This window comes from Cherax quadricarinatus, chromosome 29 (genome assembly GCF_038502225.1).
Source record: "Cherax quadricarinatus isolate ZL_2023a chromosome 29, ASM3850222v1, whole genome shotgun sequence".
NCBI classification, from domain to species: domain Eukaryota; kingdom Metazoa; phylum Arthropoda; class Malacostraca; order Decapoda; family Parastacidae; genus Cherax; species Cherax quadricarinatus.
Genome location: NC_091320.1, coordinates 25184004 through 25198181, shown reverse-complemented (window position 1 = coordinate 25198181; position 14178 = coordinate 25184004). Strand labels below are relative to the sequence as shown.

General features: G+C 38.3%; 1 protein-coding gene across 2 annotated transcripts in view; it reads left to right on the top strand.

The window, feature by feature from the left end:
* LOC128690539 (uncharacterized) overlaps positions 1 to 12858 on the top strand; it is a 57059-nt gene extending 44201 nt beyond the window's left edge. For both annotated transcript variants that reach the window (XM_070089791.1, XM_070089792.1), the window contains 2 exons: positions 11429 to 11528; positions 12635 to 12858. In XM_070089791.1, the coding sequence (XP_069945892.1) occupies positions 11429 to 11528; positions 12635 to 12843 (309 nt within the window). In that variant the 3' untranslated portion in view covers positions 12844 to 12858. The remainder of the gene's footprint in view (positions 1 to 11428; positions 11529 to 12634) is intronic.
* Positions 12859 to 14178: the final 1320 nt, after the last annotated feature.

Below are 14178 nucleotides of genomic sequence, written 5' to 3'. Positions count from 1 at the left end.
ATGCACAGTTACATGACACTTAGCTCTATTGAAGATCTGGTGATGATTGATGAGATGGGAGGAGGGGAGAGTGTTGATGGTCTTAGTGTTTAGAAGGGGAATCCCCTTCCATTAGGACTTGAGGTGGCAAGCCCTTTTCCGGGGTTACTTCCCTTCTTTTAACCCTTTCAGGGTCCAAGGCCCAAATCTGGAGTCACGCACCAGTGTCCAAGAATTTTCAAAAAAAAATTTTTTTATTTTTTCTTATGAAATCGTAGAGAATATTTTTGTGAAGGTAATAAAACAAAAAGTACGAAATTTGGTGGAAAATTGACGAAATTATGCTCTCGCGAATTTTGATGTGTCAGCGATATTTACGAATTGGCCATTTTGCCGACTTTGACTCCCATTTTAGGCCAATTACATTATTCCAATCAACCAAATTCTTAGCTATTTCACTAGTATTACTTCTATTCTATCGATTGAGCACAAGAAATCGCCAAGTCAACTGTTTCAACTACAAAATAAAGTGATCGGAAATTGTTAATTTGGCCAATTTAACACAAAGTTCAAAATATTCCAATTTCAAAATAGGGTCCAGAATGAACAATGTAGGCATTCCTGGCACTAAACTAACATTTCCTCTGTTCATTAGTTATGTTTTGAGGCTTTACAAATAAATTCCATTTTGATTTTTTATTCACATAATGAATTTTTATTCACACCAAAAAATAGAAGATTTACTGTTATGCAATACTGTAATAATTATATAAATATCATCACCGTATTTGTGAATGTATATTAGACCCACCAGCTGACGTGTATTAGATGTGTGAGGTCGTTTGTTTACTCTTGAATATCGGCAAAAATTTAACATTTCCGCTACTTTGAGCTCAGTTTCAAGCCATTTCCAGTGCGAAAACCAATCAAAATCATCTCTATTTCTGTAATATGTCTTCCATTCTATCAAATGAGACCAAGAAATCGCAAATACAACTATAAAAAACATACGAAAAAACACTGCAAAGTTGCTGTTTTAATCGAAAAATCATGATTTCATTTTTTTTCTCTCATTATACACAGTGTGCTGCAGGATCTGTTTTATGTGGTGCACACATACCACATAGATGTATTCTCTCATATCTAGGCCCAAATGTACCACTCACAGTTTATCAGAGTGAGCTGAGCTCATGGCGTAGATCTACGGTTTGGACCCTGAACGTACAGCCGTAGATCTACGGGACGGACCCTGAAAGGGTTAATGCCACTGGAGCCAGCTTCAGAGTCACTGGACTTCTGTCGCACAACATGTCTGTCCATAGAGGTCTGTACCTCTCGTTCCTTTATGACTTTCCTAAAGTGGTTCACAACACTGTCAGTGTACAGGTTGCCAACACGGCTTGCAACAGCTGTCTGAGGGTGATTTTCATCCATAAAGGTTTGCACTTTAAGCCACATTGCACAGATTTCCTTAATCTTTGAAGTAGGCAACTTCTTCAATTTCTCTCTCCCCTCCTCCGAAGCAGTTTCCTCAGGTGTGGCCTCATGCTGTTGAAGATGATCTAACAGCTCATCAGTGGTTAGTTCTTCATTGTCCTCCTCCACCAATTCTTCCACATCATCCCCACTAACCTCCAACCTCAAGGACTTCCCCAATGCCACAATGGATTCCTCAACTGGAATACGCCTCTCAGGGTTAGCCTCAAATCCTTCAAAATCCCTTTGGTCTACACATTCTGGCCACAGTTTCTTCCAAGCAGAGTTCAAGGTCCTCTTAGTCACTCCCTTCCAAGCCTTACCTATAAGGTTTACACAATTGAGGATATTAAAGTGATCTCTCCAAAACTCTCTTAGTCAATTGAGTTTCTGAGGTCATTACAAAGCACCTTTCAAACAGAGCTTTTGTGTACAGTTTTTTGAAGTTTGCAATAACCTGCTGGTCCATGGGCTGCAGGAGAGGAGTGGTATTAGGAGGCAAAAACTTCACCTTAATGAAGCTCATGTCCCCACAAAGTCGCTCTGCCAAGTCTGAAGGATGACCAGGGGCATTGTCTAACACCAGGAGGCACTTAAGGTCTAATTTCTTTTCAGTTAGGTAATTTTTCACAGTGGGGGCAAATGCTTGGTGTAACCAGTCATAGAAAAAGTCCCTAGTGACTCATGCCTTACTGTTTGCCCTCCACAGCACACACAATTTAGCCTTGAGGATATTCTTTTGCCTGAACGCTCTGGGAGTTTCAGAGTGATACACTAATAAAGGCTTCACTTTGCAATCACCACTAGCATTGGCACACATTAACAGAGTAAGCCTGTCTTTCATAGGATTATGTCCTGGGAATGCCTTTTCCTCCTGAGTAATGTAGGTCCTGCTTGGCATTTTCTTCCAAAACAGGCCTGTTTTGTCACAATTAAACACTTGTTCAGGTTTGAGTCCTTCACTGTCTATGTACTCCTTGAATTCATGCACATATTTTTCAGCTGCTTTGTGGTCCGAACTGGCAGCATCACCATGCCTTATCACACTGTGTGGGCCACTACGCTTCTTAACCCTTTGACTGTCGTGGACGTATATATACGTCTAACGAGGTACCGTGTTTGACGTATATATACTCATAAATTCTAGCGGCTTCAAATCAAGCAGGAGAAAGCTGGTAGGCCCACATGTGAGAGAATGGGTCTGTGTGGTCAGTGTGCACCATATAAATAAAATCCTGGAGCACGCAGTGCATAGTGAGAAAAAAAAAACTCCGACAGTTTTTTTAATTAAAATGCCGACTTTGTGGTCTATTTTCGTGTAGTATTTATGTTTATATTCTCGTTTTCTTGGTCTCATTTGATAGAATGGAAAACATATTATAGAAATAGAGGTGATTTTGATTGATTTTACTATAAAAAGAACCTTGAAATGGAGCTCAAAGTATGGGAAATGTTTGATTTTTGCCAGTGTTCAAAAGTAAACAAATGATGCCATTGTCCAATAAATGTCCAACTAGCCATTCTAATATGCAGTCATGAATGGGTTGATGTTATTTATACAATTATTACAGTATTGCAGTAGTCTGCATAATAGTAAGTCTTCTATTTTTTGTTTGAATAAAAATTCAAAATAGAAAGCAAGAGTAATATCGGAGGGGCCTGGAGACATGACTGATGAACAAAGAAAATGTTATTTTAGAGCCAGGAATGTCTGCATTGTTCATTCTGGACCTTATTTTGAAGTTGTCATATTTTTTAGTTTTCGTGAAATTGGCCAAATTGCAAATTTCTGACCACATTATTAGGTAGTTCAAATCAGTAAATGGGCAGTTTCTTGTACTCAATTGATAGAAAAAATGGAGTTCTAAAGAAGTAGCTATGAGTTTGGGCGACTGGAATAATGGAATTAGCCGAAAATAGGGCTCAAAGTGGGCGAAATCGCCGATTTGTAAACAGCGCCGAGGTCGCTAACTTCGCGAGAGCATAATTCCGTCAGTTTTCCATCAAATTTCGTTTTTTTTTGGTGTCATTATAATTGGGAAAAGATTCTCTATCATTTCATAAGAAAAAATATTTTTTTTTTTTTAAATTTTGCGACACCAGGAGACACCTCAGGATTGGGGGTTGCGACAGTCAAAGGGTTAAATCTCTCAAACCAACCTTTGCTGGCCTTAAATTCACTCGCATCATCACTAGTTGCAGGCATTTTTCTAATTAAATCCTGATGCAACTTCCTAGCATTTTCACTTATGATCGCTTTAGAGATGCCATCTCCTGCTATCTGTTTTTCGTTTATCCACACCAATAAGAGTCTCTCAACATCTTCTATCACTTGCGGTCTCTGTTTCGAAAACACAGTTGCACCTTTGGCAAGAACAGCTTCCTTGATTGCCGTTTTCTTGGACACAATAGTAACGATGGTTGATTGGGGTTTACTATACAACCTGGCCAGCTCGGAGACACGTACTCCACTTTCATACTTAGCAGTGATCTCTTTCTTCATCTCTATAGTAATTCTCACCCTTATTCCTGTAGGGTTGGCACTAGAAGCTTTCTTGGGGCCCATGGTCACTTATTTTGCAGATGAAATCACCAAAAATGCTGTAATAATACGAAATGTTCCGATTGTATGCTTGGATGTTACCACAGAGGCTGGCTTGTAAACAATGCCATCGGCGGAACATGTGAAGCTGGCTCAGGCCGCACATTAGACGTGTCTCGGACGAATAGCGTTGAGCGCATTTTTTAGCGCTATGCGAGGCAAAATTTTAGCGATAAAATGTATTGGTATGTGGATTTAATGTTATGTGATGCCAGTGGTATGCGAGGGTCCACTGTATATGCTTCTAAACTGTTGTATCTGCAAAGACAGTGATTTTGTATGAGTAAGGTGAAGATGTTGAATGATGATGAAAGTATTTTCTCTTTGGGGACTTTCTTTTTGGGCCACCCTGCCTCGGTGGGAGGCGGCCGACTTGTTGAAAAAAAAAAAGCAGCATTTCGTAATGCATCTTGATTTGTTTTACCTTTCATTATTGCCCTTCCTTTGACTTGTTAACAAGTCACAATCTCATGACTCATTGCATGAGCTCTTATTTTTTGTCTAATTGTACAGACGGCTTAAATTGTGCCGTGACCACCAAGCTAGTGCCTGCATAATTTCATAAGTTTTCCACCAAATTTCATATTTTTGGTGTCATTACATTCTGAAAAAGATTCTCTACCATTACAGAAGAATTTTTTTTGTAATTCTCAACATTATCAGCACTTTTAACCCTTCACTATTCAGACCCTCAAAATAAAACTTTCAATGTCCAAAAAATTAAAAAAACAAAATTATTCTGAAATAGTAGAATCTTTTTCTAAAGGTAATGATAGAAAACTTACAGAATTACGAAGGCACACAGTTAGCGGTGTCAGCACAACTTACACACTGGCAATTTCACCCAATTTGAGTCCCATTTTAGGCAGTTCCATTATTCCAATTGACTAAATCCTTATCTGTTTTGTTAGTACAGTGGAACCTCGGTTTTCATCTTTAATTCGTTCCAGAAAGTCTAGCCAAAAACCAAATTTGACAAAAACTGAAGCAATATTTCCTATAAGAAATAAAGTAAATTCAATTACTGTAATCTGTTCCAGAAGTATTAACAAAAAATATATTTATAGAAAATAACTCTAGTTTTACATACAGAAAACAGCGAGAAATAAATATGAAGGACTAATGAAATGGATAAATGAACATTTAAATAACTTTTGCCTTTATTGAAGACTCTTGTTGGCGTATGGAAGACAGCGAGGAGGGAAGAGGGAGGAGAGGTTATTGTTTGGAAGGGGCATCCCCTTCCATAAGGACTTCAGGTATCAAGTCCCTATCCGGGGTTACTTCCCTACTTTGTCTTTTACTGGCACTAGGACCAGCTTGAGAGTCACTGGACTTCTGTCGCACAAAAAAGTCTGTTCAGAGAGGTCTGTTTCTGGCATCTCTTGAAGAATTGCCTAAATTGGGACAAGGCATTGTCATTGAACATGTTGCAGACATGGCTTGCAACAGCTTTGTTAGGGTGATATTTCTCCACAAAACTTTGCAACTCACTCCACTTTACACACGTCCTAAATCACTGAAGAAGGCACATTATCCTGCTCTCTCTCTCTCCTCCTCTGAAGCAATTTCCTCAGCTGTGATCTGCTGCTGTTCCAGTTGAAGGTGTTGCAGCTCTTCAGTGGTTAGCTCTTCCATGTGGTCGTCCACCAACTCTTCCACATTCCGGCCACTCACATCCAACCCCGTACTTTACTATGTGTTCTTTCTTGAATTCTATCGTGTTTTTCACCTTCTTCATCAAAGGGATGGCACTCAGAACTTTCTTTGGCCCCATGGTGGCTTATTTAGCAGCCGCATTCAATAAACAAGCACAAAAAACAATGGATTATTATGAAATGTTTTGTATGAACTCGCAGGGTAATGTTCACTCAATGAGAAACAAAGCCAGACTGACTCAGAACGCGTGCGTGAGATGCTTTGCGTGGATGTGGGCAGGTGGACACATTCAGTATGGTGGACGAAAACCGAGGTGATGAACAAAAACTCGGACAGAATTTTGACAAAAAAAGGCGTCAAAAACTGAATTCAACGAAAACCAATGCAAACGAAAACCTTGGTTCCACTATATGTATTCCATTCTGTCAATTGAGTAAAAGAAACTGCCTATTCTACTATCTTGTAAAGTCATCAGAATTCAGTAATTTGACCAGTTTCACAAAATTAAGATACCTGGACAGGGTTTCGGGGGTCAACTCCCCTGCAGCCTGGTCTGAGACCAGGCCTCTTGGTGGATCAGGGTCTGATCAGCAAAAAGATAAAAGATAATACCAATTGAAAGATAGAGCCTATAATAAACGGTGTAGACATTACTGGCACTAAAGCATTTCTTCTGTTCATTCATCAGGTCCCCAGGCCTCTCCTGTACGTACTTCACTTGTTTTCTATTTTGAACTCTCATTCACACAAAAATATATTTTTACTCTATTTCTTGGGTAATAAAATATAACCAGGTGCTCATGGTTTACAGCATCTCAGTAATAAATAGGCATAAAATAGGTATCAGTACCTTTAGAAACTGCTTCTCTAGCATTTTAGATAAAATATTTTTTAAATTTTGGGACACAGAAGTGGCTTTCTATTTGGTAGGGCTGGGACCATTTAAGGGTTAAGGGATTTGTGCTTATTGTTCTTGATACCTCCAGCATTACTAGTATTGCCCAAGGGTGTCATGGTCAGTTTCCAGAGATGAGATGGAGTGATTGAAAATATTCAAAAAATTTTCAAGTACACAGTGAGTAAGGCACATGAAGCTCCTAGAAAGCAACTGTAGGTGGTGTGGGTGGCAGTGCCTCTCCAAACACTTGTTCTCCAAGGCACAACTTCAGTCCTGGACTGCCAAGTTTTTGAGTGTACCTTAATTAATGCTTATGTGTAAAGCTTGTGGAGCATACTACAAGTCAGCCATCACTAATCTGGCAGTCAGTTACTATCCGATTCCATCAGTAATCCGGCACTAAGTTTGGCTAGCATAATTTCAAATTTCATCATTATGCTGACTCACATCATTATACTGTCTCAAATTTCATCATTATACTAACTCAGAAATTGTGCAGATACGTAGTTGTAAATCCACAGCAGCAAGCCAGTGGAGGAGAAAGCAGTGATGAAAATGAGGAACATGTAGCAGAAAGAGTCTCTATTGATAGGTTAATTTAAGTGTATTCTAACCTAACCACTCTGTAATCCGGCAAACTCACTAATCTGGCACACTACAGGTCCCATTGATGCCAGATCAGTGATGGCCGACCTGTATCAAGGCTCTATTAAGCTATTTGCAGAAAAAGGAGCACATTTATTATCGCATTTTGACAAAATTGCTACTGTTATAAGTGAGTTTGCTATATATTATAGTACAGTGGACCCTCGACCAACGATGGCATCGATTAACGATAAATCCGACTAGCGATACATTTTAACGCAAAATTTTTGCCTCGACTAGCGCTAAAAAACTCGACCAACACTATTCGTTCCGTCTGAGACGCGTCCACTTCTGGCCAGTGTTTACAAGCCAGCCAGCCACCAGGGTCGCTTCCAAGCATACAGTCGGAACATTTCATATTATCACAGCCTTTTTAGTGATTGCACCTGCAAAATGAGTCACCATGGGCCCCAAGAAAGCTTCTAGTGCCAGTCCTACAGCAAAAAGAGTGAGAATTACTATGGATATGAAGAAAGAGATCATTGCTAAGTATGAAAGTGGAGTGCGTGTCTTCAAGCTGGCCAGGTTGTACACAAAACCGCAATCAACCATCGCTACTATTGTGGCCAAGAAAACGGCAATCAAGGAAGCTGTTCTTGCCAAAGGTGCAACTATGTTTTCGAAACTGAGATCGCAAGTACTCGAAGATGTTGAGAGACTGTTATTGGTGTGGATAAATGAAAAACAGATAGCAGGAGATAGCATCTCTCAAGCAATCATATGTGAAAAGGCTAGGAAGTTGCATGACGATTTAATTAAAAAAAATGCCAGCAACTAGTGGTGATGTGAGTGAATTTAAGGCCAGCAAAGGTTGGTTTGAGAGATTTAAAGGGAAGGGAAGTAACCCTGGAAAAGGACTTGCCACCTCAAGTCCTAATGGAAGGGGATTCCCCTTCTAAACACTAAGACCATCAACACTCTCCCCTCCTCCCATCCCATCAATCGTCACCAGATCGTCAATAAAGGTAAGTGTCATGTAACTGTGCATGTCTTCTTCAGTTTGTATTGAAATTAATATATCATGTAAAAACAATTTTTTTTTCATACTTTGGGGTGTCCTACACGGATTAATTTGATTTCCATTATTTCTTATGGGGAAAATTAACTTGACTAACGATGAGCTCTCAGGAACGGATTAATAGCGTTAGTCGAGGGTCCACTGTATACCTGGAGTTTACCTGGAGAGAGTTTCGGGGGTCAACGCCCCCGCGGCCCGGTCTGTGACCAGGCCTCCTGGTGGATCAGCCCCTGATCAACCAGGCTGTTGCTGCTGGCTGCACGCAAACCAACGTACGAGCCACAGCCCGGCTGATCAGGAACTGACTTAGGTGCTTGTCCAGTGCCAGCTTGAATTACTATTATTACTGTAATATATTCTTGTTATTTTGTGTTTAAATAACTTAATACATTTGTGTTTTTTTCCCTTGTATTTCAGAATAAAGTTAAAGGGATTTAGTTGTATGCTCATCTTTCTGTTTAACCCTTTGACTGTTTCGGTCGTATATATACGACTTACGAGCCACTGTTTTTGACGTATACATACTCATAGATTCTTAACGGCTTCAAATCAAGCAGGAGAAAGCTGGTAGGCCCACATGTGAGAGAATGGGTCTGTGTGGTCAGTGTGCACCATATAAAAAAAAGTCCTGTAGCATGCAGTGCATAATGAGAAAAAAAAACTCCGACCGTTTTTCTTTTTTAATTAAAATGCCGACTTTGTGGTCTATTTTCGTATAGTATTTATGGTTGTATTCTTGTTTTCTTGGTCTCATTTGATAGAATGGAAAACATCTTATAGAAATAGAGGTGATTTTTATTCGTTTTACTCTGAAAAGAACCTTGAAATGGAGCTCAAAGTAGGGGAAATGTTTGATTTTTGCCGCTGTTCAAAAGTAAACAAATGATGTCATTTTCCAATAAATGTCCAACTAGCCATTCTAATATGCAGTCATGAATGGATTGACATTATTTATACAATTATTACAGTATTGGAGTAGTCTGCATAACAGTAAATATTCTAGTTTTTGTTTGAATAAAAATTCAAAATAGAAAGCAAGAGTAATATCAGAAGGGCCTGGAGATGTGACTGATGAACAAAGAAAATGTTATTTTAGAGCCAGGAATGTCTGCATTGTTCATTCTGGACCCTATTTTGAAATTGTCATATTTTTTAATTGCAAATTTCTCACCATGTTATTGGGTAGTTGAAATCGGTAAATGGGCAGTTTCTTGTACTCAATCGATAGAAAAAATGGAGTTCTAAAGAAATGGCTATGAGGATGGTTGACTAGAACAATGGAATTAGCCAAAAATAGGGCTCAATGTGGGCGAAATCGCCGATTCATAAATATCACTGAGGTCGCTAACTTTGCGACAGTTTTCCATCAGATTTTGTTCTTTTGGTGTCATTACAATCGGGAAGAGATTCTCTATCATTTCATAAGAATTTTTTTTTCTTGAAATTTTGAGACACCAGGAGACACCTCAGGATTTGGGGTTGCGACAGTCAAGGGGTTAATAGTTATGAAGTGAGTGACATTGGCTGCCTGAGTGAGACAGGGTAAGCGTGGTACGCGCTGAGCTGGATAGGCGCCTATAGATGGCAGTGCCACCATGGCACAAAATATTAACCTAGCTGGGCATATGTCTCTCGGCCACCTACCCATTGTTGTCCTCGACCATGATTGACTGAAAAAAAAAAAATCTCGGTCTCTCTCTCAGGAACAGGGAACAGGCAACAGAATAAAAACATACATGTACATGTGGACATGGACAAAAAAAAAACTTGATGGCTCTTATTTTATATTGTTTGACATATATTGATGAAATAAAAATCCTATACTATAGATCTTTTATTATTTATTGATTGATCCTTCTACATTGCTGAATTACAATACAGTACAGGTTGATTTGTGTGGTGCCAGATTAGTGATTTTGCTGGATTACAGAGTGCTTAGGTTAGAATACACTTAACCCAACGGCGATATTTACACTTTGGTGGTTTTGCCCACTTTATGCCCTATTTTTGGCCCATTTCATTGTTCTAGTCGACCAATCTCATAGCTATTTCACTAGTATTTCTTCTATTCTGTTGAATGAGTAGAAGAAACTGCCCATTTACCTATTTCAGCTACTCAGTAAAGTGGTCAAAAATTGGTAAATTGGCCAATTTCACACAAATTTCAAGAGATGCTAATTTCAAAATAGAGTCTGGAATAAACAGTGCAGATATTCCTGGCACTAAAATAACATTTTCTCTGTTCTTTGGTCACGTCTCCAGGCCCCTCTCATATTATGCTTGCTTTCCGTTTTGAATTTTTTTTCACACAAAAAATAGAAGATTTACTACTATGCAGACTACTGCATTATTGTAATAATGGTTTAAATAGTGTCAACCCATTTGTGACCGTGTATTAGACCGGCCAGTTGGACATGCATTGAATGATGACATCATTTGTTTACTCTTGAACATTGGCAAAAATCGAACATTTCTGCTATTTTGAGCTCAATTTCAAGGTACTTTCTGCCCTAAAACCACTCAAAATCATATCTATTTCTGTAATATATCTTCCATTCTATCAAATGAGACCAAAAAAACAAGAATACAACAATAAAAACCCTATGAAAATGCACCACAGATTCACCGTTTTACACCAAAAACACATTCACAGTTTTTTTTTTCTCATGCATTGCGTGCTGCAGGATTTTTTTTTTATATAGTGTACACTTATCACACAGACCTATTCTCTCATATGTAGGCCCAAATTTACTGGTCTCAGCTTATCTGAGTGAGCTGAGCTCATGGTGACTGACTGTGGCTTCAAAACCACCTTATCTTTTATGGACAATGCACAGTGTACGTGCTTTACACAAGGAGAAGCATTTCTTTTATTCATTGGAACTATGGCTAGGGCTAAAAGTGAGCACGTTATAACAATAAATGGAGAAAAACAAATTGGAATAACTTGTGCAGCAAGTAGCGGCATGTTGGTGTGGCAACCCCTGAAATTTGAAATTAGGTTAGCTGAAATTAGTACCAGATTACTGATGGAACTGGAGTACTGAGTGGTGGATTAGTGATGGCCGACCTGTATTTAGTATTTTTCTCTCTCTTGCCAGCATATTCTGCTTGTGAGTAAAATACTGATCAAAGCCTTTCTTTTCCTCAGGCCAGTCAGAAGGCAGGCAACAAATACAAAGAAGAAAGTGAGAGTAGTGACTCTGATGAATGGGATGAAGAAGAAGATCCAGACAATATGAATGTCCCAGGTAACTGACTACAGTACTTGGAAGCTTTTGTATATTTTATCAGAAGTAAATGATGTGTATGTAGTTTTTATATGTTTAAGGAGACAGGTTGTCATAAACAAATATTGGTAAAACAAAGTACTTCACAAGTACAGGTTTTCACTAGCTAAAAAATGGTTGAAAGCGTCATAAGTGCTAATGTAAATAAAAAATTTAAACATAAATAAGACTAAATACTATACTGCATTTATAATAATGTTTTATTATTTCTTAAATATGAATTGCTCACCATTATTTTTGTTTACATTGTAGTTTTGGGTAGCTGCGGTAGACAAAGCAACCTTTTTGGTGTCTTCTCATGTGCTATGGTAAACGAGTGTAACTTCAAGTCAGCTTATTATATAGTTCTTCATGGGAGGTAAAATTATGCAGGTGAAGGGCTCTTTAAGTCAAGGAATTGGACCTGACCCCTCTTTGACTGATCCTGATTACCTCCTGCTACCCCAGGCAGGTGACTCATGTAGGATTAGCACTTCCTTCTATCTCCTGGTACCACTGACTGGGAACAAATGCCTAGTTTGCTGAACACCCAGTTGTGTGTGAGTTGGCATAGTGGGTAGAGTATAGCATACTTATTCCCAATGTACACAGGTTCAGACCTCTTCTGACCTGAGATGAAACAAATCTTAGAACAGATGGGGCTCAAACCCATGGCAATTTATTTACGATTGTTAATATGATTTTGTGTCACTGAAATGCAACATTTGAAAGTAATTTTGCTGTCTATGGAAAATTGAATTCTAATTAAATTTGTTGTTCGAATAACACCATAATTCTGCATGAGACACTATTTTTTAGAGCAACTAAACATTTATTTTCAACTGAAAATGATTCACATAAAAGTTTTTTATCGATCTGATATTTTTTTAAATGGAAACTTATTATTTATCATAATGAGTATTGTATTTTATGCAGATTTTTTTTAACACGCTGGTCATCTCCCTCCAAGGCAGGCAGATGTGAACGTGAAATCTTGGGGTACTTGTGAGCATTGTCAGAGTAAATGTTTGCTGTAATGAAATTATTTTTGACAGTACTATGTATTAAAAAAAAATTTCTGCTTACAGGGGGGGGGACAAACCTTGGTGTGCTAAAGGGAGAAGAAAAGCCGTTGAAAAAAGAGCCCAGTGGCACACTCTCCTCTTTAGGTGCCAGTAGCTCAGGTCTCACTCTTCAGTCTCTGCTTGCTGCACCACATGCAGACCTTAAACCCAAGCCAGATCTACTGAGTGCAGCTCTGTCTTCCTCAGGTAATATTTATCAGTTACTAGAATAACATTATATTAACCCCTTGAGGGTCCGTGCCGTAGATCTACGGCTTTACGTTGAGGGTCCAAACCGTAGATCTACATCATGAGCTCAGCTCACTCTGATAAGCTGTGAGCGGTAAATTTGGGCCTAGATATGAGAGAATACATCTATGTGGTATGTGTGCACCACATAAAACAAATCCTGCAGCACACAGTGCATAACGAGAAAAAAAACTGAGACCGTAATTTTCGTTTAAAACAGCAACTTTGCAGTGTTTTTTGTATGTTTTATATAATTGTATTTGCGATTTCTTGGTTTCATTTGATAGAAAGGAAGATATATTACAGAAATAGAGATGATTTTGATTGGTTTTAATACTGAAAATGGCTTGAAACTGAGCTCAAAGTAGCGGAAATGTTAAATTTTTACCGATGTTCAAGAGTAAACAAATTACCTCACATGTCTAATACACGCCAGCTGGTGGGTCTAATATACGTTCACAAATGTGCTGATATTATTTATACAATTATTACAATATTGCATAACAGTAAATCTTCTATTTTTTGGTTTGAATAAAAATTTATTATGTGAATTAAAAATCAAAATGGAATTCATTTGTAAAGCCTGAAAATATAACTAATGAACAGAGGAAATGTTAGTTTAATGCCAGGAATGCCTGCATTGTTTATTCTGGACCCTATTTTGAAATTGGAATATTTTGAACTTTGCACTAAATTGGCCAAGTTACCAAATACCAGTCACTTTATTTTGTAGTTGAAACAGTTGAGTTGACAATTTCTTGTGCCGAGTCAGTAGAATAGAAGTAATACTAGTGAAATAGCTAAGAATTTGGTTGACTGAAATAAAGTAATTGGCCTAAAATGGGAGTCAAAGTCGGCAAAATCGCCAATGCGTAAATATTGCTGACACATCAAAATTCGCGAGAGCATAGTTTCGTCAGTTTTTCATCAAATTTCGTACTTTTTGTTTTATTACTTTCAGAAAAAGATTCTCTACCATTTCATAAGAAAAAATAACAAAATTATTTTTTGAAAATTCTTGGACACTGGTGCACACTTTGAAATTTGGCCAAGTGAGTGTAAAATGAAAGCCTGTAATTGTTTTACATGATGGTAGGATTGCTGGTGTCTTTTGTCTGTCTCATAAATATGCAAGATTACAGGTATGTCTTGCTACTTCTACTTACACTTAGGTCACACTACACATACATGTACACGTTTATTTATACACACTCATCTGAGTTTTCTTTGATTTTATCTTAATAGTTCTTGGTCTTATTACTTTTCCTTTTATATCCATGGGGAAGTGGAATAAGAATCTTTCCTCCGTAAGCCATGCG